General features: G+C 40.2%; 2 protein-coding genes across 2 annotated transcripts in view; one reads left to right on the top strand and one right to left on the bottom strand.

The window, feature by feature from the left end:
• Positions 1-168: 168 nt before the first annotated feature.
• trmt5 (tRNA methyltransferase 5) lies at positions 169-12,778 on the bottom strand. The gene is made up of 5 exons (XM_028822072.2): positions 12,692-12,778; positions 11,139-11,761; positions 7,599-7,723; positions 2,940-3,591; positions 169-384 (listed from the first exon to the last, which is right to left on the bottom strand). Exons 1-5 carry the CDS (start codon positions 12,697-12,699, stop codon positions 311-313), a joined length of 1,482 nt encoding a protein of 493 aa, XP_028677905.1. The 5' UTR covers positions 12,700-12,778; the 3' UTR covers positions 169-310.
• Positions 12,779-12,809: 31 nt separating this feature from the next.
• Positions 12,810-27,614, top strand: part of slc38a6 (solute carrier family 38 member 6) — a 73,623-nt gene continuing 58,818 nt past the window's right edge. The window contains exons 1-2 of the mRNA XM_028822073.2: positions 12,810-13,016; positions 23,227-23,357. Of these exons, the coding sequence (XP_028677906.1) occupies positions 12,894-13,016; positions 23,227-23,357 (254 nt within the window). The 5' untranslated portion in view covers positions 12,810-12,893. The remainder of the gene's footprint in view (positions 13,017-23,226; positions 23,358-27,614) is intronic.

Here is a 27,614-nt window from a genome sequence, read left to right as displayed (position 1 = left end):
ATCTTTTGTGTTATACTACATTTGTGTGGAGATCAGAAACAATTAAGTGCTGTGAATAAGTAAATATACAGGAAATCAGAAAGGGGGCAAATACTTTTTGACAACACTGTGTATGGGCAAAGGAAAAATGGCAGAGATACAGCTTTTGAAAGTGAAAATATCTAACAGTGACTCTCCAAGATTTTTATGATGCCTTCCAGTAAGTTCAAATACCTTTTTAGTTTTACATTTTTATTTACAATATTCTGTCAAGTCCATATATTTCAATTATATTTGGGAGGAATCATTGTAAAAGCACAGTTTAGTTAGTCTAAGAGACGCCCTGGTCTTCACTCACAGTGTTGCTAGTCTTGAGACGTTTTGACTTTGGTTCCTCCAATACATCTGTTAAAAAATTACAAAAAAAAATTGAATTATTGATACTTTCATGATATAAAATTAAATTGTTTTCCATTTGCACACAAAAACCACAGCTATGGACATGTCAAATATACCCTGTTCCCGCAGAGTCAGTAGTCAGTTTATTAGGGAACCCTTTTGTCTCCATAACTGTATGTACAGTAATCCCTCCTCGATCGCGGGGGTTGTGTTCCAGAACCCCCCGCGAAAGGTGAAAATCCGTGAAGTAGAAACCATATGTTTATATGGTTATTTTTATATTGTCATGCTTGGGTCACAGATTTGCACAGAAACACAGGAGGTTGTAGAGAGACAGGAACTTTATTCAAACATTGCAAACAAACATTTGTCTCTTTCACAATTAAAAGAATGCAAACATATCTTCCTCTTCAAAGGAGTGCGCGTCAGGAGCAGAGAATGTCAGAGAGAGAGATAAAAGCAAACAATCAAAAATCAATAGGGCTGTTTGGCTTTTAAGTATACAAAGCACCGCCGGACAAAGCAGCTGCAAGGAAGAGAGCAATGTGAAGGTAGTCTTTCAGCATTTTTTAGAGGAGCATCCGTATCCTCTAGGCCAGTGTGCGAACAGCCCCTCTGCTCACACCCCCTCCGTCAGGAGCAGAGAATGTCAAAGAGAGAGAGACAGAGAAAAACAATCAAAAATCAATACGTGCCGTTCGAGCTTTTAAGTATGCGAAGCACCGTGCAAGAAGCATGTCGCTTGGCAAAGCAGCTGCACGGAAGGGAGTAATGTGAAGATAATCTTTCAGCATCTTTAGACGAGCATCCGTATCGTCTAGGGGTGCGAACAGCCCCCCTGCTCACACCCCCTCCGTCAGGAGCAGAGAATGTCAGAGAGAGAAAAGCAAACAATCAAATCAATACGTGCTGTTTGATCTTTTAAGTATGCGAAGCACCGTGCGGGAAGCATATCGCTTGACAAAGCAGCCACATGTAAGCCCAGCAAGGAAGGGAGCACTGTGAAGGTAATCTTTCAGCGTTTTTTGAGGAGCGGCCGTATCCTCTAAGGGTGCGAACAGCCCCTGTGCTCACAATATATTTGAGGAGTTTTATTTAATACGTAATACACGCTCTGGTTGGGTAGCTTCTCAGCCATCTGCCAATTGCGTCCCTTGTATGAAATCAACTGGGCAAACCAACTGAGGAAGCATGTACCAGAAATTAAAAGACCCATTGTCCGCAGAAATCCGTGAACCAGCAAAAAATCTGCAATATATATTTAAATATGCTTACATATAAAATCCGCGATAGAGTGAAGCCACGAAAGTTGAAGCGCGATATAGCGAGGGATTACTATTACTATTCTTAAAAGCATGGATTTAAACAACCCTTAAGAATTTTTTCCATGCCAACTCAACAGCATCATCCAATTCCTTTGAATATTTCTGCCACGCATTCACTACTGGACTAAGTTCTTGGAACTGTGCTGACCACTGGAGTCAAGTTTGTGACATGGTGCAGTATCCACTTGAAAAGAGGTACAACTGTGGCCATACAGTAACGCACACGGTCGGCAACAACACTTGGGTACAGCGTGGCACTCAGATGACACTCAGCTGATATAATAATAATAATAATAATACATTTTACTTATATAGCGCCTTTCCCATGCTCAAGGCACTTACAGAATAAATAAAGAACGGCAGAATATAAAGTGTTGTTTACAGGGAGGAGCGGCAACAACATGCGTGCGCCAGCGTCCCCTCACCTAAGAGACTTGGTGTGTCAGGAAGACATTCCCTAGGCCATTATCCTACCATCACCAACCTATGAGATTGAAACAAGGCAGTGTGGATGATTGGATTGGTGTTGTTTATGCCACATTCCAACATTACCATTTGTAAGTCGCATATACTTGCACACCTAGACATTCACATACCACTTAAGTGTCAGGGACAGAGTTTCTCCAAGCTGCACTGTGAACACGAATATCGCACAGCCCTTTCAGACGTAACTCACACTCCACCAATTTAGAGTTTCCAATTAACCCAACCTTCACATCTTTGGAAATGCTCCCCTTCTCAGCCTCCATTGTCAATGAGACAGAAATGCTGTGATGTGAGCTCCATTGAGCTGATCTGTAATGGACTTCCTATGCAGTAGCCAAGTATCTCTCTCTCAGCTTTGCGCAACGCCAGCTTCATGGAGGAAAACGCATAATGTGTGGAGTGAACATGTAAAGTCCACATAGATGATTGGGTGCAGGTTCTAATGCAGGATGCTGGACTGTGAGATTGATGCACTAACTACTGTGCCACCCTTATGTAAATGAATTTTGCTTGAATAATCAAGAACCAGGATATGAAACTCCAAAATTTCAAGGTCAAATATTCAGAATACACCTCCGACCTAATCATGACTGATCATATGTCTCAATTTGATTGTACAATAAATGACCAAATGCCAGTTAAGTATGCCATGAGATGCAAACAGTAATCTCATCTGGTAACAAAATGCAATTGCTTGAACATTTTCTTGAGCTGTGATCTTTCTGGGTTAAAAACTTAAGTACAACTTACCTTTGCTTGCTTTCTGCTTTTGGAAAATCACCTCTCCTGGAATTTGGAAGGTAATGCACACCATCTCTTTGTTGGGGGCGACATTCCTCACTAAGTGGACTGAACAATGCCTACGCAGTTCACAGTTTAGGACATCTTCAGCTTGCTTCATCACGTCCTCTGCAGGATCATCTTGTTTTGAAAAACTGTAGCAGTGAATGTGTGGTAAAACAGCTTGGGAAGTGTCTGGCTCTTCTAGCAAGTTTTTGAAAGCATCCAGAAATTGTACTGCTAGAGCAGGAAGGTTCATGATAATATGGATGCCACAATTCTGCTCTGTTCCTGTGTTTAACAGTTTTGTAAGCTGGCCTTTAACAATGTTGGTGATGAAGTCTCTACCATCTAAATTGAAGAGATTAACTCTTTGGTCTACTTTGTTCAATTTGCAGTTGTGCTGCAGCCATTTATGAGACTCTGGGTTGAGATCATTTGCAAAAACAATGCATTTTTTCTTTGCTGCAGGTATCGCAAAAGGCCCAACCCCTGCAAAGACATCAAATACCAAATCTCCTGACTTCAAAAGTTGGACGATCCGCTCATGCTCTGTGCTGAGCCTGGGGTTCCAATACACTTTGGAAAAGTCAAACTCATATGTGACGTTATTTTCTCTGACCTAGGAATAATAAATACAACACCATTAGCTTCCCAAATGTTTTGTGTGTTTCATAATAAACATCACTCTTTCTGCTTCTGGTGAAAAAGTTTATAAATGTGGCTAAAGCTTAACCTGGTAGCATTGGGTAGAATTTTTCCTGGAAAGGGCAACAGTTCTTCACTTGCATTGGGCCAGTTTAAAGTGTCCAATTAACCTAACATGTAAAACACAAGTTGATAAAGTACAGGAAACAATAACCAGGCCAAGATTTGAACCCTGTTCTCCTAGAGCTTTGATGCTGGTGTGCTAACTACTGTCTTTCCATGTATGAATAGACTAGCAGCTGAAAATAAATGCTTGGATACTTAGTTTATGCGTCACTTCTCTGGGAGTGGGCTTTACAAAAATGAAAAAATGTACCTCAGGAGGAATCTTGTTTCATGAAAGAACTAACCTGTCCTAATAAACAGTTCTCTACAGTGAACCAATACATGCTAATAAGTGAGTAAATAAAATGGTATCAGATAATACATTGTTTTATTAAAAGATGTTATTAACTGTAGCAGCGGGGATTAAAGGTCATTCGACAAAGTAACCTGATCAGAATAGGTCAAGCTTACCTATTTAGGAAGTGGAGATAAATGTAAACAATGAGATAATATTCATCAAAGCTACACAACTAAACAGCAAGGCAAGTCGAGATAAATAAACAACTGTACATTCTACACAGAATTGTTTATAGGAGGTCATTTGCACACATGGATAAATGTGGTAAAAATGTTAAAATCTGCTGGTATGGTACAGTACTATTACAGAATGAGAACATACAATATATGCTTACACAAAGGACAATTAACAGGACAAACATAACATGAACTTGAACTTGTATTTCAGCCAGGGTTCCTCCCCTGGCTGAGGTTCAAATCCTTATTTTATGTCGTTTTTATTAATGTTTGAGACATTTATTTATGTTAATGTTACTTTTGTTAGTTATTTGCTTTATTCCTGATACATGTATTACGCTCAAGTTTTGTGGGAGGTTCCCCAAGACGTGGGGCCACATCTCCATCACAGTAATGGACTGCCCTCAGCCCTATAACGTTCCTTGTGGTTCTTTTCAAATGCGCTTGGGAGAGGGTGAGTGTTTCTTTGTGATTAGTTCCGTGCTTTTGTGATGGACTGGATTTTTGACATATTTACTATTTTCTTGACCAGTCTTTGGATTTCGCATTAAGACTTTGTTCACTTTGGATTGCCTTTGCTGGCAACATTTTTTTTTTAAGCCCCGGGCACTTATGTTTTGTTCAGAGCATTTTTTGAAGAACAGATATTTTAAAGATTCTGCATTTGCTCTTGTTAATAACCAGGTTTGACGGTTTCTCCCCTCTAGTAGGGATTTTTGGGATAATTGTGGAATTTGTGCTTAGGAACTCTCACGTTTCATAACGATATTGTGGAAAGAAACCCCTCTTATACAAGTCTGCAGCAGGCAGTGTGGTGTAGAGGTTAAGGCTTTGGACTTCAAACCCTGAGGTTGTGGGTTCAAATCCTGCTACTTGACACTGTGTGACCCTGAGCCAGTCATATGACCTGCCTGTGCTCCAACTGGAAAACCAAAAAAACAAATGTAACCAATTGTATCATAAATGTTGTAAGTTACCTTGGATAAAGGTGTCAGACAAAGAAGTAAATGTAAATCCATAAATGATATTCTTATATGCAAACTATTTAGCAAGTCAATAAATGTCAGATCTTCTGACCTTTCATTTCTGATTTATGTTACTGTTTTGCATATTCAAGCTACGTTGGTGGACACTGGCGGTGAAGGATGCCGTCAAGCTGAAGAAGGAGTCCTACAGGACCCTTTTGTCCTGTGGGACCCTGGAGGGAGCTGATAGGTACCGGCAGGCCAAGCGGAATGCGGCTTTGGTGGTTGCTGAGGCAAAAACTCGGGCGTGGGAGGAGTTTGGGGAGGCCATGGAGAACGACTTTCGGACGGCTTCGAGGAGATTCTGGTCCACCATCCGGCGTCTCAGGAAGGGGAAGCAGTGCAGTGTCAACACTGTATATGGTGGGGATGGTGCGCTGCTGACCTCGACTCGGGACGTTGTGGGTCGGTGGGGGGAGTACTTCGAAGACCTCCTCAATCCCATTAACATGCCTTCCAATGAGGAAGCAGAGCCTGGGGACTCAGAGGTGGGCTCCCCCATCTCTGGGACTGAGGTCACCGAGGTGGTCAAAAAACTCCTTGGTGGCAGGGCCCCGGGGGTGGATGAGATACGCCCGGAGTTCCTCAAGGCTCTGGATGTTGTAGGACTGTCTTGGTTGACACGTCTCTGCAACATCGCATGGACATCAGGGACAGTGCCTCTGGATTGGCAGACTGGGGTGGTGGTCCCCCTCTTTAAGAAGGGGGATCGCACTCCTCAGCCTCCCTGGAAAAGTCTATTCAGGGGTCCTGGAGAGGAGGGTCCGTCGGATAGTCGAGCCTCGGATTCAGGAGGAACAGTGTGGTTTTCGTCCTGGTCGCGGAACAGTGGACCAGCTCTATACCCTTAGCAGGGTCCTGGAGGGTGCATGGGAGTTTGCCGAACCAGTTTACATGTGTTTTGTGGACTTGGAAAAGGCATTCGACCGTGTCCCTTGGGGAATCCTGTGGGGGGTACTCCGAGAGTATGGGGTACCGGCCCCCCTGATAAGGGCTGTTCGGTCCCTGTATGATCGTTGCCAGAGCTTGGTCCGCATTGCCGGCAGTAAGTCGAACCCGTTTCCAGTGAGAGTTGGACTCCGCCAGGGCTGCCCTTTGTCACCGATTCTGTTCATAACTTTTATGGACAGAATTTCTAGGCGCAGCCAGGGCGTTGAGGGGGTCCGGTTTGGTGGGCTCAGGATTGGGTCACTGCTTTTTGCAGATGATGTTGTCCTGTTTGCTTCATCAGGCCGTGATCTTCAGCTCTCTCTGGATCGGTTCGCAGCCGAGTGTGAAGCGGCTGGGATGAGAATCAGCACCTCCAAATCCGAGACCATGGTCCTCAGCCGGAAAAGAGTGGAGTGCCCTCTCAGGGTTGGTAGCGAGATCCTGCCCCAAGTGGAGGAGTTCAAGTATCTCGGGGTCTTGTTCACGAGTGAGGGAAGAATGGAGCGCGAGATCGACCGGCAGATCGGTGCGGCATCCGCAGTAATGCGGGCTCTGCATCGGTCTGTCGTGGTGAAAAGGCAGCTCAGCTCTCAATTTACCAGTCGATCTATGTTCCTACCCTCACCTATGGTCATGAACTATGGGTAGTGACCGAAAGAACGAGATCGCGAATACAAGCGGCTGAAATGAGTTTCCTCCGCAGGGTGTCTGGGCTTTCCCTTAAAGATAGGGTGAGAAGCTCAGTCATCCGGGAGGGGCTCAGAGTAGAGCCGCTGCTCCTCCACATCGAGAGGAGTCAGATGAGGTGGCTCGGGCATCTGATCAGGATGCCTCCTGGACGCCTCCCTGGTGAGGTGTTCCGGGCACGTCCAACCGGGAGGAGGCCCCGGGGAAGACCCAGGACACGCTGGAGGGACTATGTCTCTCGACTGGCCTGGGAACGCCTTGGGATTCTCCCGGAAGAGCTAGAAGAAGTGGCCGGGGAGAGGGAAGTCTGGGCATCTCTGCTCAAGCTGCTGCCCCCACGACCCGACCTCGGATAAGCGGGAGACAATGGATGGATGGATGGAAGTTACTTTTGCTGTTCTATAAGTACTATAATTTTATGCAGGCTTAGTTTGTTATCAGGAATTCAGTCTACTTTGAATCTCTTGGCATTATATTAATTTTGTTTGTTTTTTTTAATAATAGCACACAATTTAAAAAAAGATAGATGCAGCAAGTTTTTTCTGGTATAATGCATGCTGACTCAGAAACACTAATATTTTAGATTGGATTCCCTTCACCCAATTTAGCTTTTTTATATGTTCTTTTGACACACTTGGGCTTTCCAGTTCTATATAGGCAGCATCTCTGAATCATCTGTAATTATAAAACTTTCTCTTACCTTGGCAACCATGTCTTCTAATCCTGCCAACACTTCCATCTGAAAGTTGCGATATGTGGAATCAATAGTATTCGTCTTGTTGACCACTGAGGTCACACCTGGATTCTTGTCAATTATCACATCTCCTATAAAATAAAAGGAATACTTTGTTGTGACAGCTTTACTCTCCAAATTAATATGATCTGCCGCTTGTCATTTTTCCACAGGATATGAAAAAAGGGTATGTTAAGCAAATTCAGAAAATTTACAGATGGAATAAAGCTGTAACACTCAATATTTATGCAAGTAACCCATTTTAGTAGCAAACAGCATAAGTTTAGAATTGCAACACTTAAAACACCGTTTAAGTACTAGTTTGATGCAAGCTTATTTGGTTATGTCTTGTGATCCCGTTTGAAGCCAGGAAAGGTTAAAGGGGGCAATTAACATCCTAGTAATAGGACAGTACGATATACTCCCATCTCATTCATTACGTACAAACTGTTGATACCATCATATTCTCAACGTAAGATTCCTAAATGGTACTCCTGACTGAGTAATGTTGTTAAGCGAAATTCGCCAAATGTTTTGCCACAAACATGCTGTGTTCACAGGTTCACCTTGTTTGCCAAATATTTTCCTGGAAATGTGAACTGTGCAGATGGCTTACATATCCATTTTTTCATAGCTCCCCATAATGCCTTGCAAAGGCCATCGTGACATCACAGAGCAGAGGCAGCCATGCACAGAACATTCATGTGTTGCATACTGCAAGTGTACTCCTCTTCGCATTTTATGTCTCTGCCCGGTCTGCTTTGCGCATCTGTGATGTCACTGCCTGATCTATACTCCAACCAGATGTGTACCCCTCACGTGTTTTAAAAAAATAACAATAAACTTGTACCACCTTCAATTGTGGAATGCATTAGCTGACCATAATAAGAATATTATGGGTACTGCCATTGAAAATAACTATATACACAGTGGGTATAGATAAGAATCACCCCCTTTGAAATATTCCCATTTTTTTTGCTTTACACCCTTAAATGAAAACACACAAACCAATATTTTTTCCAGCTTTACTTACTCAATGCAATCTATAACATCCAGGTGAAAGATATCACAGCTACAGTTCAGAAGAATTTTAAAAAATAAAAAACAAGAAATACTGAGATTAATAAAGGATCACCCCCCTCCTAAACAATATTTGTAAACTCAAACAGGTGTAAGTAACCACCATTTCCATTGCAGACCATGGTTACTGGCTTCCTTCCACCTGTGATCAGTGTGATTAGTGAAGCTGTTCCTGGAGCAACGCTTGGTAGTGCAACGGACAGCAAACAACTGACTATGGGTGGCAAACCACTTTCAAAACGTCTCGGGGATAGAGTTGTGGACAGACCTAAGGCAGGAGATGGATACAAAAAAATCTCAAAGGCTTTACCAATCCCAAGGATCACAGTAAAGTCTATAATAAAGAAGTGGCGTGTGTTTGGTACTACTAGGACCCTCCCTGGATCTGGCCGTCCCTCCAAACTGGATGGAACAGCAAGGAGGAAACTCGTAAGAGAGTCTACCAAGAGGCCAATGGCCACTTTGAAGGAGTTACAGGATTTTATGGCAAAAAGTGGTCATTGTGTGCACGTGACAACAATTTCACAAGTGCTCCACAATTGTGGCTTGTTCGAGAGGGTCACAAGGAAAAGCCACTTCTCAAGAAAGGCCACATTAAGGCTCATTTGAGCTTTGCCAGAATGCACCTTAAAGATTCTGATGCCAAGTGAAAAAAGGTCTTATGGTCAGAGATGACCAAAATCTAACTATTTGGCCTCAATACCATATGGTACACCTGGCAAAAATCCAATACTGCTCACCATCTACAACACACCATACCTACAGTAAAGCATGGAGGTGGCAGCATCCTGTTGTTGGGGGTGTTTCTTTGCCGTAGGGCCTGGGGCTCTCGTTAGGGTAGAAGGAAAAAGGATGGGGCAAAATACCGTCAAATTCTTGAGGAAAACCTGCTACCCTCTGCCAGAAAGTTGAAGATGGGCAGAATGTTCACCTTTCATCACAACAACAACCCAAAGCACAGAGCAAAAATTGACCACAAGGTGGCTGAAGGAGAAAAAAGTGAATGTCCTCATGTGGCACAGTCAAAGCCCAGACCTAAATCCCCACTGAAAATCTGTGGAAAGATTTGAAGATAGCAGTCCACCAACGCTCACCATCTAATTTGACCGCATTTGGAACAGTTCTGTAAAGAAGAGTTGGAAAATATTGCTCAATCTAGATGTGCAAAGCTGACAGAGAAGTATCCCAACAGATTCAAGGCTGTCATTAAAGCAAAAGGTGGTTCAACAAAATATTGACATTAGGGGGTGATCCTTTATTAATCTCAGTATTTGTTTTTGATTGTTTTTATAATTTTTCAGAACTGTAACTGTGATATTTTTTGTGTATGTTTTCATTTAAGGCTGTAAAGCAAAAAAAGGGAATATTTCGAAGGGGGTGATTCTTTTCTATACCCACTATATATAATAGATAGATATAGATCTTTTTGCTAATTTGTGGCCATTTGTTGTCTTTTGATTGTGACTATAATTCTATCAGTGTTTTCTGCTGTTTGAGGCACAGGGGTTAGTACACATCTGCCTCATGACTGAGATCACATTTTTAGCCACGTTAATCAGTCCAGGATAGTTGAAAGATGCTTCTCTAGCTCTCAGTGACACTTTGAAGACCACTGCACCATTATAATCCACTCAAAACTAGTTCAGTTCCTCCTTCCACATTCATGTGACTTTAGCGCAATTTGCACATTTTAGGGAATTTCCCAAAGATGTCTGTAGTTTCACCAAACTCATGGCAAAGCAAATTGAGGGTGAAGTTGTGCGTGCGGTTTGCTCATCACAACTTCTGAGCTACAAAGACACAGCACAAAAATGGTAAATAAAATCCTACTGCTTGCTGTAATCAGACCTGATGTACAGACCACATATAAACCACAAAGCACACTTTATTTTTTGGGTGAGGAGGTAAGGTAGAAGTTAGGAAACTGAACTTAAAACGACTAGGTTATATTTTTAGATCCTATAGCTTGCTCAATGATTAAACTATGCCCAGGTAAAAGTCAAATATTTATTTTAAGAAGGTATGTGTAAATTAAGTTTAGGACAGTGACATGAGGACCAACACATAAAGATGTATTCATATACACCCACAACTTTGGGATGTTGAAAATGACAATTCTGACTCGAAAGAAAATTCCCACATAAGGAGATCAGACTTGGACCAAAGCTGTTTATTTTCTATCACTAAAATGGTTATATGTTTTAATGTGGTTTTATTTATCAACAATACATTTAGGATGCACTCACTCATAAAAAGACAACTTAGAATGACAAATGCAACTAATGTGCAGGATTCTACACTTGTGCCGTAACTGGCCTGTGAAATATACCCATACTCCTGTGCCTCTGAAGCTGTGCTTATCACTGTCCCACCAAGCCATGATCAAATTTCATACTATGTTACAAACACCTAAATGTGATTTCTTACCAATTAGGTGCTTGTATGGCAGCTGGTGCTCACGTAAATTCATATGGGCAATATGACCGACTCTACTGAATCCTGAGGTCACATCCTGTCCTTCTGGTAGCACAGCACGCAGGATTTCCTCACATTTGAAATTCTCGTACGTCATCTCCAAGTTGTATTTGTGTATTTCTGCACTAACATTGTGCTCTTTCAAAACATTTTTTTCTGGTTCACCAAAGGACACCCCAGTGGAAATTTTATATGGATCCAAAAGCACTAGTTTGTGGTTTTCGTCGTTAGGGTCCTCCACAACTCTCTTAACACCTGGCCGCTGAAGTGCAACACTCTTTAAAGATTTCATAAGTTTGTTTATAATTTCCTTCTTCACTCGTAATGCAGGTACAGAGACGCTTTTCTTAAAAGCTTCTCTATTTAGCTTGGTCATTCCACGGACAAATGCCGGTGGCGCATACAAATCCACATTTTCGTACTTTGCATCTGCTGTTGGCAACATTCCTGCAAATCTGTTTCTGGTGAGAACTGAGGAAAGTTTTCTTATAGCAGGATTTGCAAGAAGATTTGTCGTAAAACTTAGAAGCAAAGTGTTTACTGTTCCTTGGTTAGTCTTCACAGAAGAACAAAACCTACAAAACAATTTGAAAATTAACGTAATTATTTATGTTAGCACACGCATACACAGACCAATTTCAGCATCACTAATCCACCTAGCCTGCATGTCGTTGGACTATGGGAGGAATACACAGCACCCAGAGTCACCGTGTCCCTGGTTGTTCCTGCCTTGCACCCTTTGCCTGGTGGGACAAAATCCAGCTTCCCCTCAGGATAAAGTGGGTTTGGCAAATGAATGGATGTTCACTTACTGCAAATGGTATTGTGTCCCGTCGTGGGTTTACATCTGCCTTAAGCACACTGTTGAGAGGAAACGCTACTTCTTCCAACATCTCCAAACTGGACAGGTGAGCTTTGAATGTAGATGGGTAGTTCATAGAGTATCTCATACCAAATAGAAAATTACACACATGCAGACATTGTGATTTAACCTCAGGGATAACTTTGAGTATGGACAAACTGATAGTAACAACATGAGTGAATATACCAAGACTATTTCATCCATCCTCTTCCGCATTTCCTAAACTAAAAATATACGCCACTTCATCTTATACCCAAATTGTACTGTGTGCGTTTGTAACATAGAAGATGTAGTTAGTATATGCAGGTCTTTTAACTGGGTACTGTCTTTAGCAGAATGGCAATATGACGTCTGAATGATCGATACAACATGCAGCCTTTAATATAAATATTATTTTTGCGAGGTTCTCTGTATGAATTGTAATTGCGGTGTATGAAACCTGAATGAAGTCAGTCCAGTCTTTACACGTGGACCTTTTTATTAAAGTATCTGGTCACATGCAAGCTCATTTATTAAACACACATGTATTAAAATTGATTGCAGCTGTGCATCAAATTAACACTGGCATTTGTATTTTTAAATAAGTACAGACACTTATATGTTCAGTCTTTTAAATATAGTACTGCAGCCTCGCAAACCTTACCTCCACATCCCTTCCTTCGCCTTCCGACTTTCAGGCGTATTCCTTTTACGTCATCAGCAGGCGACGCAAACCGTTTATTCGCGCATGGGAATAAGGGCGGGTCTTCGACCGTCTCGTGAGTTGTCACGTGTTGTAAATAGGCGCTGCAGCTGAGGTGGCCGGTAGAGACACGGCAAAGAAGCTGCAATATTCTGTAATTGCGATGACTGAGCCCCTTCTTAGCGAGTCTATCAACGCAAAGTATGCAGCACCGCACCAACAAGATTATCATTCAAGTGTATCGACGCCGGATGGCAACAATTCGGATTCAGCGCCTCTTCTGGAAGTAAGTGCGATCACTATCTGCAGAAGTTACTTGTAAACCAACGTGATTAGGCGGAATTCATCGCGATCACAGAAAAGTGAAGGTGCTGCTAAAATAAAATAAGCGAAGAGACAACCGCTCAGAATAATGTGTGGGTGTCTGTCAAATCTGTACTTAAGTGACCAGAAGCATTAGTATTAACCACAAAGTCTTGGTTTCGAGTGTACCCTATGACATCCCGAGCATTCACGTTTTGGTTACTTTTTTCGACATGTATGGTGGTACCTCAATTTCTTCTCTTTGTAGGGTGACCAGGCATTCCGGTTTCAGACCATGCTACCTGTTATATTTCAGCTATTTCTCAAGACAACACTATGGCCCAGCTTTAACAGGTTTCCTATTCATCTAAAAGAAGTTTTATTGTGCAACAAACTTAAGTCAACCGCCACAGACATCAAGCAACACCCGCCAAGCGCCGCACACCTGTCAGTCAAAAATGTCTAGTGATGTGACGCAGAAGCAGGTCTTTAAGTGATCCAATGAGCACCGGTACGACGTCCCGGCATATTTCAGTTAAAGCGGCATACCCGAGCCCTTCTTTTTTGGTATAATTTGTGTATATCAGCGGGCACGAAACTCTAAATAAGACCACACTCTGTACCCATCGGTTGATCAGAAAGTTGCGTTAACTTTATATCGCATCGCGAGGAAGACCAAGAAGTACACAAAAACCGGCAATTATGCGTTCCCACTTGAGGCATCGTGTAGCAGCCATATGTGATTATTTGTAAAAATGTTTTTCTTCCCATGCATTGATCCCTGATGATGAGACAAAGTAGGCATTAAACAAATGAGGATTGTCATTATGTGTGGAGTTAACCTACATACAGTACATAGTATACAGTACAACTGAAAATCTGGTTACCCCTACTTCTGTGTCTACATGGAAGTTTTAGTGGTTATTGAATGAAATGCTGTTGACTGATTTATCATTATACAAATCTTTATCCAAACACGTACATTACATCCGTGGAAAAGGATACAGAGTGGTTCAGTAACTAGAAAAACTTTAAAACCTTTACTATGTCTGTATGACTTGTATCACTGCTACAAATATGAGTGTTGAGAGAAATAATGTCCAAGTCAGTGTCAGGCCTATCAAATTCCACATGTGGCATTTAAATGAATCACATCCCAATTTCATACCCAGCCACCCATCTGTTTTGACACTTATCACAATGAATTGAATTAGGTGGGATTCTGGCACTGTGGGGGTTTGGGTTCTTTTTGGGGGCCATGGTCTATTTCGGCAGCATCATGGACAGGGCAGCAGCCTGTCACATGTGGCATGTACACCTTCCCACTTGCTGTGTCACAATTTTAAGTGACAAGTCAATCTATATGCACATATTTGGCACCTGAAAATTAAGAGTTCCAATGAGAAAAAACAGAATGAGCAGAGACTTACGAAGTCTAATTTAAATTATTATCGAGGTCCCTGGCAGTTAAAGTCTTTCCCACTCCAAACATGATAAGTACTCGGGTATTCAATCTCCATTTTTACATTGGTACCTAAAACAAAATACTTTCTATTATGAAATGCCAAGCATTATTAACCAATTTTTCCATTTATGGTGCAGTTTTCACAACAAATAACAACACTGCTTACACTTCAGTAAAAGTTTAGTAAAAGTGCAGTTGATCAAAAAAAAAAAAACCTTTTTAAAACTTAAAATGCTGAAAAAGACTGTTGTGTGTAGACCAGAATTCACACAGAAAGTAAGCATCTAAAGGTCTCCTTCTCATCATCCATGGTGTATTCTTTGATGAAACCATCTGACATTTACAAAATTCCTCTTGAGATGGGCAGGCTTTACCAGGGGGTGCACAGTGCCCTTTATAATGTTTGGGACAAAGACACATTTTTCTTTGATTTCTCCCTCTGCTCCACAGTTTATAGTTACAAATCAAAAAATTCAGATATTATGATTAAAGTGCACATTGCAGGCTTTCCTTTTAAGGCTTTTGCATGAACAAATAACACTTTTCAAACATGTCACATTTCAGAGCACCATAATGTTTGGCACACGGCAATGGCAGATCTATTAAAGCCATCATATTTTGGAATTTTGTCGCATTTCCCTTCTTGAAATATTCGATTCATAGACATCACCAGGTGCCGAGGATCTTCTCTGGTGATGTCTTGTCAAGCCTCTAATGCAGCCATCTTCAGCTCCAGCTTGGTTTGGGGACTTGTCCCTCTAAGTTTTCTCTTTAGCATATGGAAGGCATGCTCAATTGGATTTAAATCCGGTGACTGGCTTAGCTATTCAAGAATTTTTTATTTTTTAACTTTGAAAAACTCTTGTGTTCCCTTAGCAATATATGAGTAAGAACTTGGAATAATACAAAGCATGCAAGAACTAAAAACATTATAATGGACAGCATTTGGAATGGCTAAGTATGGCTGGTTGCCCCCTCAGTTTCTGTTCCCCACTTTTTGGGCCTCCTTTGGAGTATTCTTCTCAAGTCATTGGCTACCCTGTCCATCCACATAATTTTCATTCATCCCCTTGGACTCTTCACGTCCACTTCCTCTACAGTGTCTTGGATGCATCAGCACGGTTAAGAGATTACATGCAAGATGAGCAGATCTAAAATAGAAGGAGAAATGAGATTTGTTTTTAGCATTAGCTGAACATTATACTACCAGTCAAATGTTCTAGAATACCTCCGTTTTTCTAGTTTTTCTTCACATTTAATCAGTTGAAATGCAATGAATGACCTAAAATGGTGAAAAGGTAAGCAGTAAACTGCCAGAGGTTTAAATTTAAAGTTTACTTTAGCAAAAACTGAAAAATAAGAAATTTTAGAATATTTCTAATGGGCCTTCTTCAGGGAACAACTAATAGGTTACAACTTACAGATGTTCTGTGGCAATAAAAGTAAAGTAAGCCTTGTAAATTGAAGCAAACAATCTGCACAGGTGTCCAAACTTCTGCTGATTACTTAAAATCCCTCTGTCTATCTTAAAGCAGAGTTGGAACAGACTGTTAATGCACCCTCTGTGGTACTACTTGAATGATATTCCAGTGATAATGGCAAGAAAACGGCAATTTACATATGAAACGAGACAGAGCATTGTTACCCTTAGAAGTGTAGGCCTTTCATGCAGAGAAACTACAAAAAAAATCCAAGTGTCAGTGAGTCCGGTGGTGTCCTCCTCAATACAAAGGCAAATTGGAAACAGGAAGGAACTCCAATAGGAAGAGAGCTGGTAGACCCAAAGTGACAACTCAATGAGAAGACATGTTTCTGAGGGTCACCAGCTTGTGGGATCACAGGCGCCTTGCAACACAACAGCTTCAAGAAAGGCTTAGTAGTCCAGGTCGAAAAAAGCAAGTGTCAGTTTCTATTGTAAAGAGGGGACTTTGTGCTGCAGGTTTGACAGGACAAGTAGCAGTAAGAAAGCCAGTCCTTAAAGGAAAAAACAGGGCCTTGAAATACCAGCTGTTGACTACTGTAGACTGGACAGTCTTATGGACCAATGAATCGAAATTTGAAATCTTTAGTTCCTCAAACAGGGTGTTTGTACGTTGTTGAGTTGTTGAAAGGATGATCCCTCAGTGTGTGACACCAACTGTCAAACATGGAGAATGAAGTCTGATGGTCTCGGGTTCTTTTGCTGGAGACAGAGGTGGTGACTTACACAGAGTGACTGGCATTCTGAAACACAAAAATTAACACAGTTTGGCTGTTAGATCAGCAAAAGGGGGCTACTTTGATGAATCAAAAATTTGTCTTAAAGTTTGCACACTTAATGATTTCTTGACTTAGTTTTTATTTGCCATTGTTTATTTGTTCCATACCTTGATTTCATGAAACGTTGAGTGCATTTCCATAAAAACTGAAAACACAGAGGTGTTCTATCTTTTGACCGGCAGTGTACATCTTGGAGAACATCATGAACCAGTCTGGTGAAATATCAAAGACTACATAGGTGCTCTCTGTTCATTTTCTGTTCTTACTTATCCAGTTGATTATTTTGGAGGGCTGTACTGATAAAATGTAATATGAAATGTTTCTGCTTGGTGTCTGTTTTAGTCCACTGTGGTTGTTCTCAGAGTCACCGTGTAAGGCACATTGTATGTGTACCATCTCATCTGATATTCAGAGGCAAACATCATTGAAGAATGTATAAACCCATTTGATTTAATGTTTAATAACATGGGAGGACTTTTCTCTGACACTGCAAATATAACTTGGGGATACACCAGTATCCCTAGCAGCTGATAACTGGTGTGTTTAACTTGTAATACTTATAATATTGTCCTGAGAAAATCATTTAGATTCGATTAGATAAACTTTATTAATCCCATGGGGAAATTTAGAAATTCATGTCTGAATTTCTCATATGTTAAGAAGACCACATCCAGATGGGGCCTTGATAGTTTGCTATAGCATATCGTTAATCCCTCTTTTTTAATTGGGATTTGTAAACTGGGAATTTGAGAATACTGAAGGAGTCGATGGTGGTGCAGCTTCTCCATGTCTGTGGTTTCATCCTTATTGTTTCTTATAGACTGGATCATTGGTAATAAATAGCAATGACAAATTTCATGGAAGTGAGATGAGAGAAGAGCTGCTAGTGGTGTTACTTTAAAGAGGATTGTATTTAATTTTGTGAGATGTGCATTAAAGGGTAGCAAAAGAAAACAAGTAAACCCGTTAGTTAATAAACATGACAAAGGTGAAGATGTAGATGATAAATTAATGCAAGGCTGAGTTAGAAAGTGGGCAAACCCTATAAAAGTAAAGTCCAAATTTTGATTAAAAAAACTGAAGAGACTCCGAGCTTTAGAGAGTCCATGATAGAGTAAGGAATGAGAGTCAAGAACAAATGGGCGAATAATACAGACGAGTTTAAATGAGCTTCATGTGCCTGCCAAGTAATTGCTGCAACATGGCAACTCTAAATTAGAGGCTTAGGCAGAGCATCAATCAAAGCTTCATCTAGAATGTGTGATCAAAAGCTTGGCAATTTGTAAACATCTTCCCAAGTCTGCTGTTAGTCATGGTGCAGGCCTCCTCTCAAGGTGTGCCTATTACACAGGTCACCTCCGGGGTAGCGCACTAAAGAAAAGAAAAGGAGAATTGACGGAATTAGTCTGCACCAGGCAAGAGTGAACAATCCAGGAGCATTTCTCTCTTCAAAACTCAAGTCAGGGCTGTCGGGGAAATCCCAGGAGTGGTGACAGAGTGCACAGCTGTACAGTGGATCGAGATTGTGACTTTAAGCAAAAGGAGATTAAGAGGAGACATGACTGAAGTGTTTAAAATTATAAAAAGAATTAGTCCAGTGGATTGAGACTGTTAGTTTAAAATGAGTCCATCAAGAACACAGGGACACAGTTGGAAATTTGTTAAGGGTAAATTTCAGACAAACATTAAGAAATTTTTATTCACAAAGAGAACCACAGACATTTGGAATAAGTGACAAAGTAGCATGGTAGACAGTAAAACTTTAGGGACTTTCAAAACTTGACTTGATGTCTTTTTAGAAGTAGAGCTGAAGAAGGTGACACAAACCCTGCCATTCTGTTACATTGCAGTGTGTTGACATCTTCATGCTCCATTTGTCATCTTAGTATTTGCGACACCCAGGCTGATCCCTTGTAGGTACCATGGAGATGAAAACATGAAAATACAAAAGGAAGGTGACCGTCAGTAGTGACATCATTTAGGGAAAGATTGTGTTGTCACTTGAGTGGCCAAACAGTATAGCATGTTATTCATGTGCAACATTCAGATGAGTTTGGGAACTTAGTTAACTGATTTGAAAGTTAGCTACCTTGTTAAATAGTCAACACATTTTTCTTTATTAAATATTTTTGTATGAATGAGTCATATTCAAAAATAATAGCAAAAATAGAAAGCAGTTCCATGCATCGGTAGACTACTTATTTTTAAACAGTACTTTACAAAAGCATGTAGTTAAAAATGTAAACCTAACAGGCTTATGGTGGCCTAACAGCCTTCATAGACCACAGACTCCAATTCAAAGGATTGATGTGCTGGCATTAGCTGTTGATTCCGAAGGGGCTGTGACTAATTATAGTTCATATTTATTAAACATAATCTTTTTGTAAGAAGTACCTGATTGAGAGTTAAAAGATCTTTTTCAGTTTCAAGATATAATTATTGGATGCTTCGGGCCATGATGGAGAGCAGATCTGTACCTTTATAGTGTCAGAGAAATCATCGCAATTTGCGGATAATCAGCCGGGAGGTTGTTTTTAGTGTTGAGTTTATATTTGTTCACTCTCTGCATACAGGGTAATGCTCACATAAATCCTTTCACCTTATATTAATTTCTAGATAAGTCAATTAATTTTAGCAGGGGTCCGGCTCGTGTGCACACGCCTCTCCCCATCTCTCTCAATTTAAATTTGACACCAGAGCTGGTCAATCCAGTAGGCGAAATACAGTAGACATCTGCCGAGGGTGACATTTATGAAAGTTAAGGGGCGCTCGATCTGGACACAGAGTGGACCCTCAAACCCCAACCGGTTGCCAAACTCTGATGATACTGAGTAGCCGCTGTTATCCATTGGGCACCATTTATGAAAGTAAAAGTGGCCTTGTTCTGAACCCCAAGGGGTTTGTGCTCCTTAAAGTCTGTGGTGCCCTTTTATGGGCCTGGGACTGGGGAGGCAGAGTCAGTATCTCTCACTGGGTGGGTTCTCAGCACTCTGAAGGAAAAAAAAAGACAGGACAGTTAGCAGAAGGGCACTCCCTCTTGGCTTGGGGTGGTGACACATACCTGGGAAAAACTGGGAGGGGACCCTCTGGCACCCATGCGCGACACTGGCTACATAAAGTGCGGATATGTAAAGAGATTATCCAAGTTAGATCTTATGGTGGAATTGTAAGCAGGTATTGAGTGTAATCTGGGATACAGGAGAGAGTAAAGGGAGATCAGAACTGCATGTGTGAATGATCAGGTTGGCTATAAATGTAGCCACAGGTCATGGCGATTACTTAGTAAAGAATAGTTAAAAAAGCGATTTCCGTTTTGGCTTCCGCTGTATACGCATGTTTGGAGGGGCTACTATAGGGTATTTGGTTAGTGCGAAACAGGTTTGCATTTGTCAGACTGCTAAACTTGATTTAAAAAAGCAAATGAGAGACACAGGTGTGGTAACAAGGAAAGGTTTTCATGATGTCAGTTTGACAATAAGCACACCTGCCTGCTTTGTTCGTCAAACAGTGGACATTTAGACCTTAATCTGCTGTGTGCCTCCATTTTCAAGTACTGGGTGTCAGAGAGTCCTCTCCACGGCCTCTATTCATTAATTGCTGGTTATTTTCATAAACAGCACGCAGCTCTGCTTTCCTCTAAAAAGAAGTTGGACAATAAAGTGTGCTTGAAAAGCTGAATAATGTCTTCAAAATGACAAATGTGTGCAACAGCAATGGTGTGTTTTTAAACAGTGATTTGCATTTATTAGCAAAAAACATCACATTAGCTTGTCAGGCCAGACATTATCAAAAAGGTTCAGAGTTTCTCTTACTTCTGCCTAATTTCAGTATGTGCACAGATAATGAGAAATGATGAGAATTATCTAGTGGTAGAGGAAGTGGTGTTGTCATGTGAACGCAGTGAACTTCTTACTTACCTGCTCGACCAGCATGCAGCACGGTGCCATGATAAACAAGAACACTAGCTTCATTTTATTTAAGAGAAAAGACAAATCAGCTTACCTTACTATGTAATAACATATAAAATAAGTACTAACTGAATAAATTACCTGTGGTGGGTTGGCACCCTGCCTGGGATTGGTTCCTGCCTTGTGCCCTGTGTTGGCTGGGATTGGCTCCGGCAGACCCCCGTGACCCTGTGTTCGGATTCAGCGGGTTGGAAAATGGATGGATGGATGAATAAATTACAAAATAAGTGGCAAAATATTAACATAATAAAATTAAACTAGCTGTGCTACCCATGTAAAACAGGTTGAAATCTAAGTAATCAATGCAGACTTCAGCGTTAACATCTGCAGCACACAATGTTTCTGTTATATGCCGTTTGATGTGGGATTTGTAAAAGCAGTGTTAAAATGTTTGTGATGCGCCATCTGTTGGAATGATGAATGCAATGCATATGTCCCTATTATATGCCATTTGATACCGGATTTGTAAAAGCAGTGTTAATGTTTGTGCTGCACCATCTGTTGGAATGACAAATGCAATGCATACTGTATGTCTGTGTTATATGCCATTTGAAATTGTATTCATAAAAGTGTTAATGTTCGTATTGTGCCATCAGTTGGAGTGACAAATGTAATGCATATGTCCCTATTATATGCCATTTGATACTGGATTTGTAAAAGCAGTGTTAATGTTTGTGCTGCATCATCTGTTGGAATGACAAATGCAATGCATACTGTATGTCTGTGTTATATGCCATTTGAAATTGTATTCATAAAAGTGTTAATGTTCGTATTGTGCCATCAGTTGGAGTGACAAATGTAATTCATATGTCCCTATTATATGCCATTTGATACTGGATTTGTAAAAGCAGTGTTAATGTTTGTGCTGCACCATCTGTTGGAATGACAAATGCAATGCATACTGTATGTCTGTGTTATATGCCATTTGAAATTGTATTCATAAAAAGTGTTAATGTTCATATTGTGCCATCAGTTGGAGTGACAAATGTAATGCATATGTCCCTATTATATGCCATTTGATACTGGATTTGTAAAAGCAGTGTTAATATTTGTGCTGCACCATCTGTTGGAATGACAAATGCAATACATACTGTATGTCTGTGTTATATGCCATTTGAAAGTGTATTCATAAAAGTGTTAATGTTCGTATTGTGCCATCAGTTGGAGTGACAAATGTAATGCATATGTCCCTGTTATATGCCATTTGATACTGGATTATTAAAAGCAGTGTTAATGTTTGTGCTGTGCCATCTGTTGGAATGACAAATGCAATGCATGTCTCTGTTATATGCCATTTGATATTAGAAATGTAAAAGCAGTGTTAATGTTTGTGACAAAGACATAGCAAGCAGATGAACATACAGATAGTTGACCTTTTATTAAGGTAGATAAAAACAGTATTAACAGTATTAAAAAGGTTAAAGTTTCAGGCTTTACATTCTTTTGCGATTTACAAAGCTCATATTCGTATGTGTTTGTGTGTTTATATCTGGAAAAACATGCATAATAAGTAGCAACTGAATAAATAACAAATACTGTATATGAGGAAAATAAAACTAATGCAAGCATTGCCAATATTATTAGAAGATAGTTTCCTTAAATAAACAATTTGTCAAGTATTTTATCATTTGAAATTCTTTTCAATATTTATTTCCAAAGTCCTTATATATAAATTTCATTCTAAAAGAAAAGAGCTATAAAACTGTTTTTCCATTTTATCCATTTACATCTGTATATTAAATATCTTCCAAATACATGTACAGTATAATCAAAAATTGGTTACAGTACAAAATTTGAGTTGCTGGGTCACTGCAAGCTGTTATTTCTCTGTTCTTCAGTGGAAGATCGTTTTGATGCCAGAGTGCTACGTGAACTTCAGCACAGATGTCCCAATAGACCTTCACCTGAATGTTGTTGTAGGTAGTCAGGTCTTCCCAAGAGCCTTTGTCTCCTCTCTCTGACTTTGTAAGATCTTCTACTGACACAGCATGTTTCTTGTGTACCCAAGGGTAGGGACCACTTGCACCTTCCTACAGGTTTGCTTGTAGTGTCCTCAGTCCTTTTATTTTTAAACAGACTAGCAGCCCCATCTATGCTTCTGAGCCTTTTAGTCCTCCTGCTCGCTGTCATTTTTTTTTTCTTTTAATTGATGCCTACTCTCTTTCTGCTTCTTGGACTTGGACTAATTGCTTGATTACTGCTGTCCTTCAGCACTCAGCACAAAGCAGGAGGATTTCTGGACGAGATAAAAGTGAGATATTCTAGGAAATCAGAGGAAGCCTGCAAAGCCTAACATAAACTCCAAACAAACAATGAGCAAGCCGTGATTCAAATCAAGGCCTCCTGTCTGTGCGGCCACATTACCAACACCTGCACAGCTCTGAAATGCCATTTCACACATCTCATTTTCATAAATACACTGTACAGTAAATATGACTTGAGTCAAATATTTCAATGATGATCAGCTTGAATTTTACTTGTATGTCTTCATTTTCTTACAGAGCCACCCGGGTCGGACTTCTTCAGGGGCGTCTTTTGGTTCCTCTGTGTTTAATCTGATGAATGCCATTATGGGAAGTGGAATTCTGGGGCTGGCCTATGCCATGGCATGCACAGGCATTCTGGGATTTTGGTGAGCACCAAGCACTTTCATTTCTTTATCCTTGAACATCTTTATGAGCAGTCAGTCACCGACCAGCTGAGCTTGATTTACTCTCTGAAGCTGTGTTTAGGTGTTCAAAAGTGTAATACTGTAGAACCTCACAAATCTAATTTGTTTTAATTAAAGAAGGACATTCAAAAATGTTTGTGTGATCCACAGAAACTGTCTGCTAAGTCTGTAACAACATTGCGGTCCTCTCAGGTCCACCTGTGTTGCTTATCTTACAATTATAGTACAAACCTGAAAGCCTGGAATGGCTGCTGGTTTACCTTTAATCCCAAATAAACCATTCATCAGAGGCATAGGGATTTCTTTAATTAAAATCCCTACATTAATTATGTTTCCAATTTACATACACAGTGCACAATGATAGAACTGGCTGCTTCACAACAAGGAGTACAGGGTTCAAGTCCCATGTTCTCCCATGTGTGAAGTTTGCTTGTTTTCCCCGTGTCTGTGTGGGTTTCCTCCCACAGTCCATAGGCAGGCAGGTTACGTGATGCTTATTTGGTCCCTGATATGTGGCGTTGTGGTTAAGGCTTTGGACGTCAAACCCTGAGGTCGTTGGTTCAAATCTTGCGACTAACACAGTGTGACACTGAGTAAGTCACTTCACATACCTGCACTCCACCTGAAAAAAAAACAAACGAAAAGCAACCAAGTGTATCTGAAATGTTGTAAGTCAGTTTGGATAAAGGTGTCAAGATAAATAACACTAAAGAAATTGTGTGTGTGTGTTCACCCTTTGATAGCCTGGCATCTGATCCAGGGGTTGTTCCTGCCTTGCACCTAGTGCTTGCTGGGATAGGCTCCAGCTTCCCCTATAATAAAGTTATTATTATTGTTAAAGTTAAATTACAAAAGGGTTTATAGATCAAGCTATAATTCTTCAAATAATGGTAGTCTATCCATCTGTTCTTTTTCCAGCTTGCTTATTCAATTCCATGTCTCAGAAACAAATGTAACCATTAAAAAAAAAACTTAATAAAAATAATATATACAGTAAACTTAAATACCTTCTCACTTTTAACATGAAATGTGTGTACAACAATATTTACACAGAGTAAATTTTAAAAACGTTTCCACATTCATTACCATGAAGTGTGAATGCACAGCAAAGTCAGGTCCCTGAAAAAGTATATCCTCATTTTGGAGAAAAGCGGCCATTAAATAAGTGAAAAGATTAAAATTGAAATGAAGCAGCACTTGTAACCTTTGTCTGGCTTTCACGGCGGACGTTGTTTTGCATCAGTGTGTACAATAAGTGCATATATACAGTAGATATTTTTTAGTTATTGAAGCTACTCCATAAAAGGCTTTTGTTTCATTTTTTTTCAACACACAGAAAAATATCTGAACATCTGAAAATAGCGATTAAAGGAAATGAATATGTGGGAATGTCTTTGAATATAAGATTAAAATTGTTACCTGGTGTTGCAATGTGTTGTGCTTGTTTTTAATTCCATAATACCAAAGATAGAGAAAGTCCATGTGTTCATGTTGTGAGCCCATTTAAACCAAATGTAGGGAAGTGGGGAACGCTAGCCTGTCTCAGTAACATTAAATGCGAAGCAGAAACTGAAGACGCCATGACCACAGGTTGACTCGGTTATGCAGGGCCAGATGATCTAACACACATCTTAGGGTGGTGGGGGGACCTCAAGTACTCAGAGAAAATGAAACATACACACACACAGAGAACTCCAAACAGATGGTGACCTATGCCTGGATTCAGATTCAGTCTTTTGGAGTTATGGGAAAGCCACACCAAACACCACATCAGTGAGATGCAAGCTATAAAAATTAAGTGAGACCAAAGTAAGAGGCATCAAATATAAACTGTATGTCCTGGTCACTCAAAGTTATAAACTTGCAGTATGTTGGCATAGTAAGTTTAAGCTTACAAGAACCCATTCTTTTCTTAAAGAAGGAGCTAAAGCGCCTTACCTTGATATTCAGTTCAGCCTTGCAATTTCAGCAATCCAGCAATACATGGCTGTGGTAAGTCGCACTGCAGCTGCCTAAATGTGAACATCTCGGGATCAGCTGTGGCTTTACATAGAGAGATGTGACTGGAGGATTGATTTCTTGTTCAATTTTATTGCTTTTAGACTTAATTTTACTTTATGCAGACTATTATTTTATTTAATTTTTTAAATGATTAGACTTTAAGAAAGTTGATAAGTATTCTTTCATTTTTCCACTTTAATAAAAGGAAAAGTTTCCAGGCAGGAAAACACATAACTAATGTCTTGAGTTAAACCAAGAGATATGTGCAAAACAATCAAAAATAAAATGAAGCAACCAAAACCCAGATGAGAGGCAAGAATCACAGTCAAAATTGTGTCAAAAGTCAAAAACCATGAGGGCCCAAAAATAAATAATAAATCATAAAAGAGAATACAATAAAAGTTTAGAAAGTTTAGATCAGTGCAGACTCAGACCTTTTATCCTGTCTGCTGATGAATTTGAGGTCACAACCCTGTAAACCACGCCTCTAGAAACGCAGGACACAACCCTAACAATGGTACGCAAATAATAGGAAAGGGCTATAAGATACAAAAAAAAAACATACATCAACCCTGGTCATAACAATAAGTGCCAGTGTGCCTATCTGTGTGTCTGTCCAGTTACTATGCCTCTGTTATTCCAGTAGATGACGCATCATAAACATTTGTAATAATAAAATGCATTGGATTTGCCATTCCCATAGATGGTGCATCACACACATTAAGACTGCTTTTACGAATCCCATCATTCCCACAGATGGTGCATCACACACATTAAGACTGCTTTTACGAATCCCATTCCAAATGGCATATAACAGAGACATGGTGCACTGCAAACATGAATGCTGAGGTCTACATTGGTTACTTAGATTTCAGCCTGACTGGTAGCACAGCTAGTTAAGTCATATTGCTTCAGGTGAGAGTTTTCTGTTCAGTTGCCATTATAAAGCAGTTGTAAGTTTTTATTATGAAAAACAGCTTTGAGTGCAAAATGTGTTCCTTGTTAGCTGTATGTGTTCACTTTGTATTGGTTTGCAATGAAAGATAACTTTAAAGAAGGTCAAATGGGCTAACAAAATAGATCATTCTCTTATTCCTGTCATATTCCGCATAATTCAATTAAATGTGTTTAATGTGATCTTATAATGTGCCACCATTCAAGCGTCCAGAGCACTATACACATTTACAAGTATTGTATAGAAAAACATAAACCATGGAACAATACAAACGACCACTATGAAGGAGTACTGTATAAAAGTGCATACATATTCTAAATATCTAGAAGCCAGTATAGCATGTAGCTACCATGAGCATGGCTGTCCCACAGATTCAGAGTCCTGGATTCAAATCCCAGTCTGGGCACTGCCTGTGTGAGGTTCATACTGTATGTGTCTATGTGCAGGGGGTACTTCTGCTTCCCACCATACATCACAGACACATTTATGTCAGATTTATCAGCCACTTAAACAGACCCGTTATGAGTACAAGAAAAAGTTGACCAGAATTTCTGCTCAAAGGGGTTAATTTAGTTCAAGAAGCTCTGAATTCATCGTCAGGAGTCTGCATCTGAAGTGTCTGCCATAAATGTGGGAATCAATGATTGAAGATTTACGACCACTCTGCTGATGATGCGCCAATCAAAATGCGGTACTCGCTAGAGCCCAGCCTGTCAGTTTTGATGAGTAAAATTGACAGGCCTGAATTTTTTTCATCATATAAGGGACACAAAGTCAGCCACGTGGAGTGTGGCTTCAGCATATGTGACACCCACTCATGGTTCTATTGTCCTTATTACAACTGATTTTTAAGGTCATCACAGAAGTGCGGCCAAAGTTAATGAGATAACCAAGAGAAGTTTTGGTTAACAAGAAAGGCATTGTTACCAAAATTGTAACAAAGAGAACATCAGACCTGAAATGTAACCCAAAAACCTTAATTGAAAAGGGTAAGGCAGAAGTCAGTTACCAAGGAGTCTTTTGAAGGCATTAATGAAAGAAAACACAGCACTTTTAATTAGAATCTGCCAAACTAGGACAATTACGGCTCCTTCTTTATACCATCATGCCACTGATGCAGTTTATGTAACTACCAGGGACACTCTTCATGCCAACCACAGATGTGAAGTGGTTATCATGAAACACAATGACTGTGACCGTAAATAAATAAAAATAACAACAATCAATTTCAAAATACAGAATATGCTTATGTAAAAAGGGAT

This window comes from Erpetoichthys calabaricus, chromosome 16 (assembly GCF_900747795.2).
Source record: "Erpetoichthys calabaricus chromosome 16, fErpCal1.3, whole genome shotgun sequence".
Taxonomy (NCBI): Eukaryota; Metazoa; Chordata; class Cladistia; order Polypteriformes; family Polypteridae; genus Erpetoichthys; species Erpetoichthys calabaricus.
Note: the sequence above shows the minus strand (reverse complement) of the source record. Positions and strands in the feature narration are given on the sequence as shown.

Excerpts from the sequence above, each read along its gene's own strand:
- trmt5 (XM_028822072.2), bottom strand. Across the intron at positions 7,724-11,138 it reads GCCATACAAGCACCTAATTG|GAGATGTGATAATTGACAAG; the intron begins GTAAGAAATCAC and ends TTTATTTTATAG. Across the intron at positions 3,592-7,598 it reads TAGAAGACATGGTTGCCAAG|GTCAGAGAAAATAACGTCAC; the intron begins GTAAGAGAAAGT and ends TATTATTCCTAG.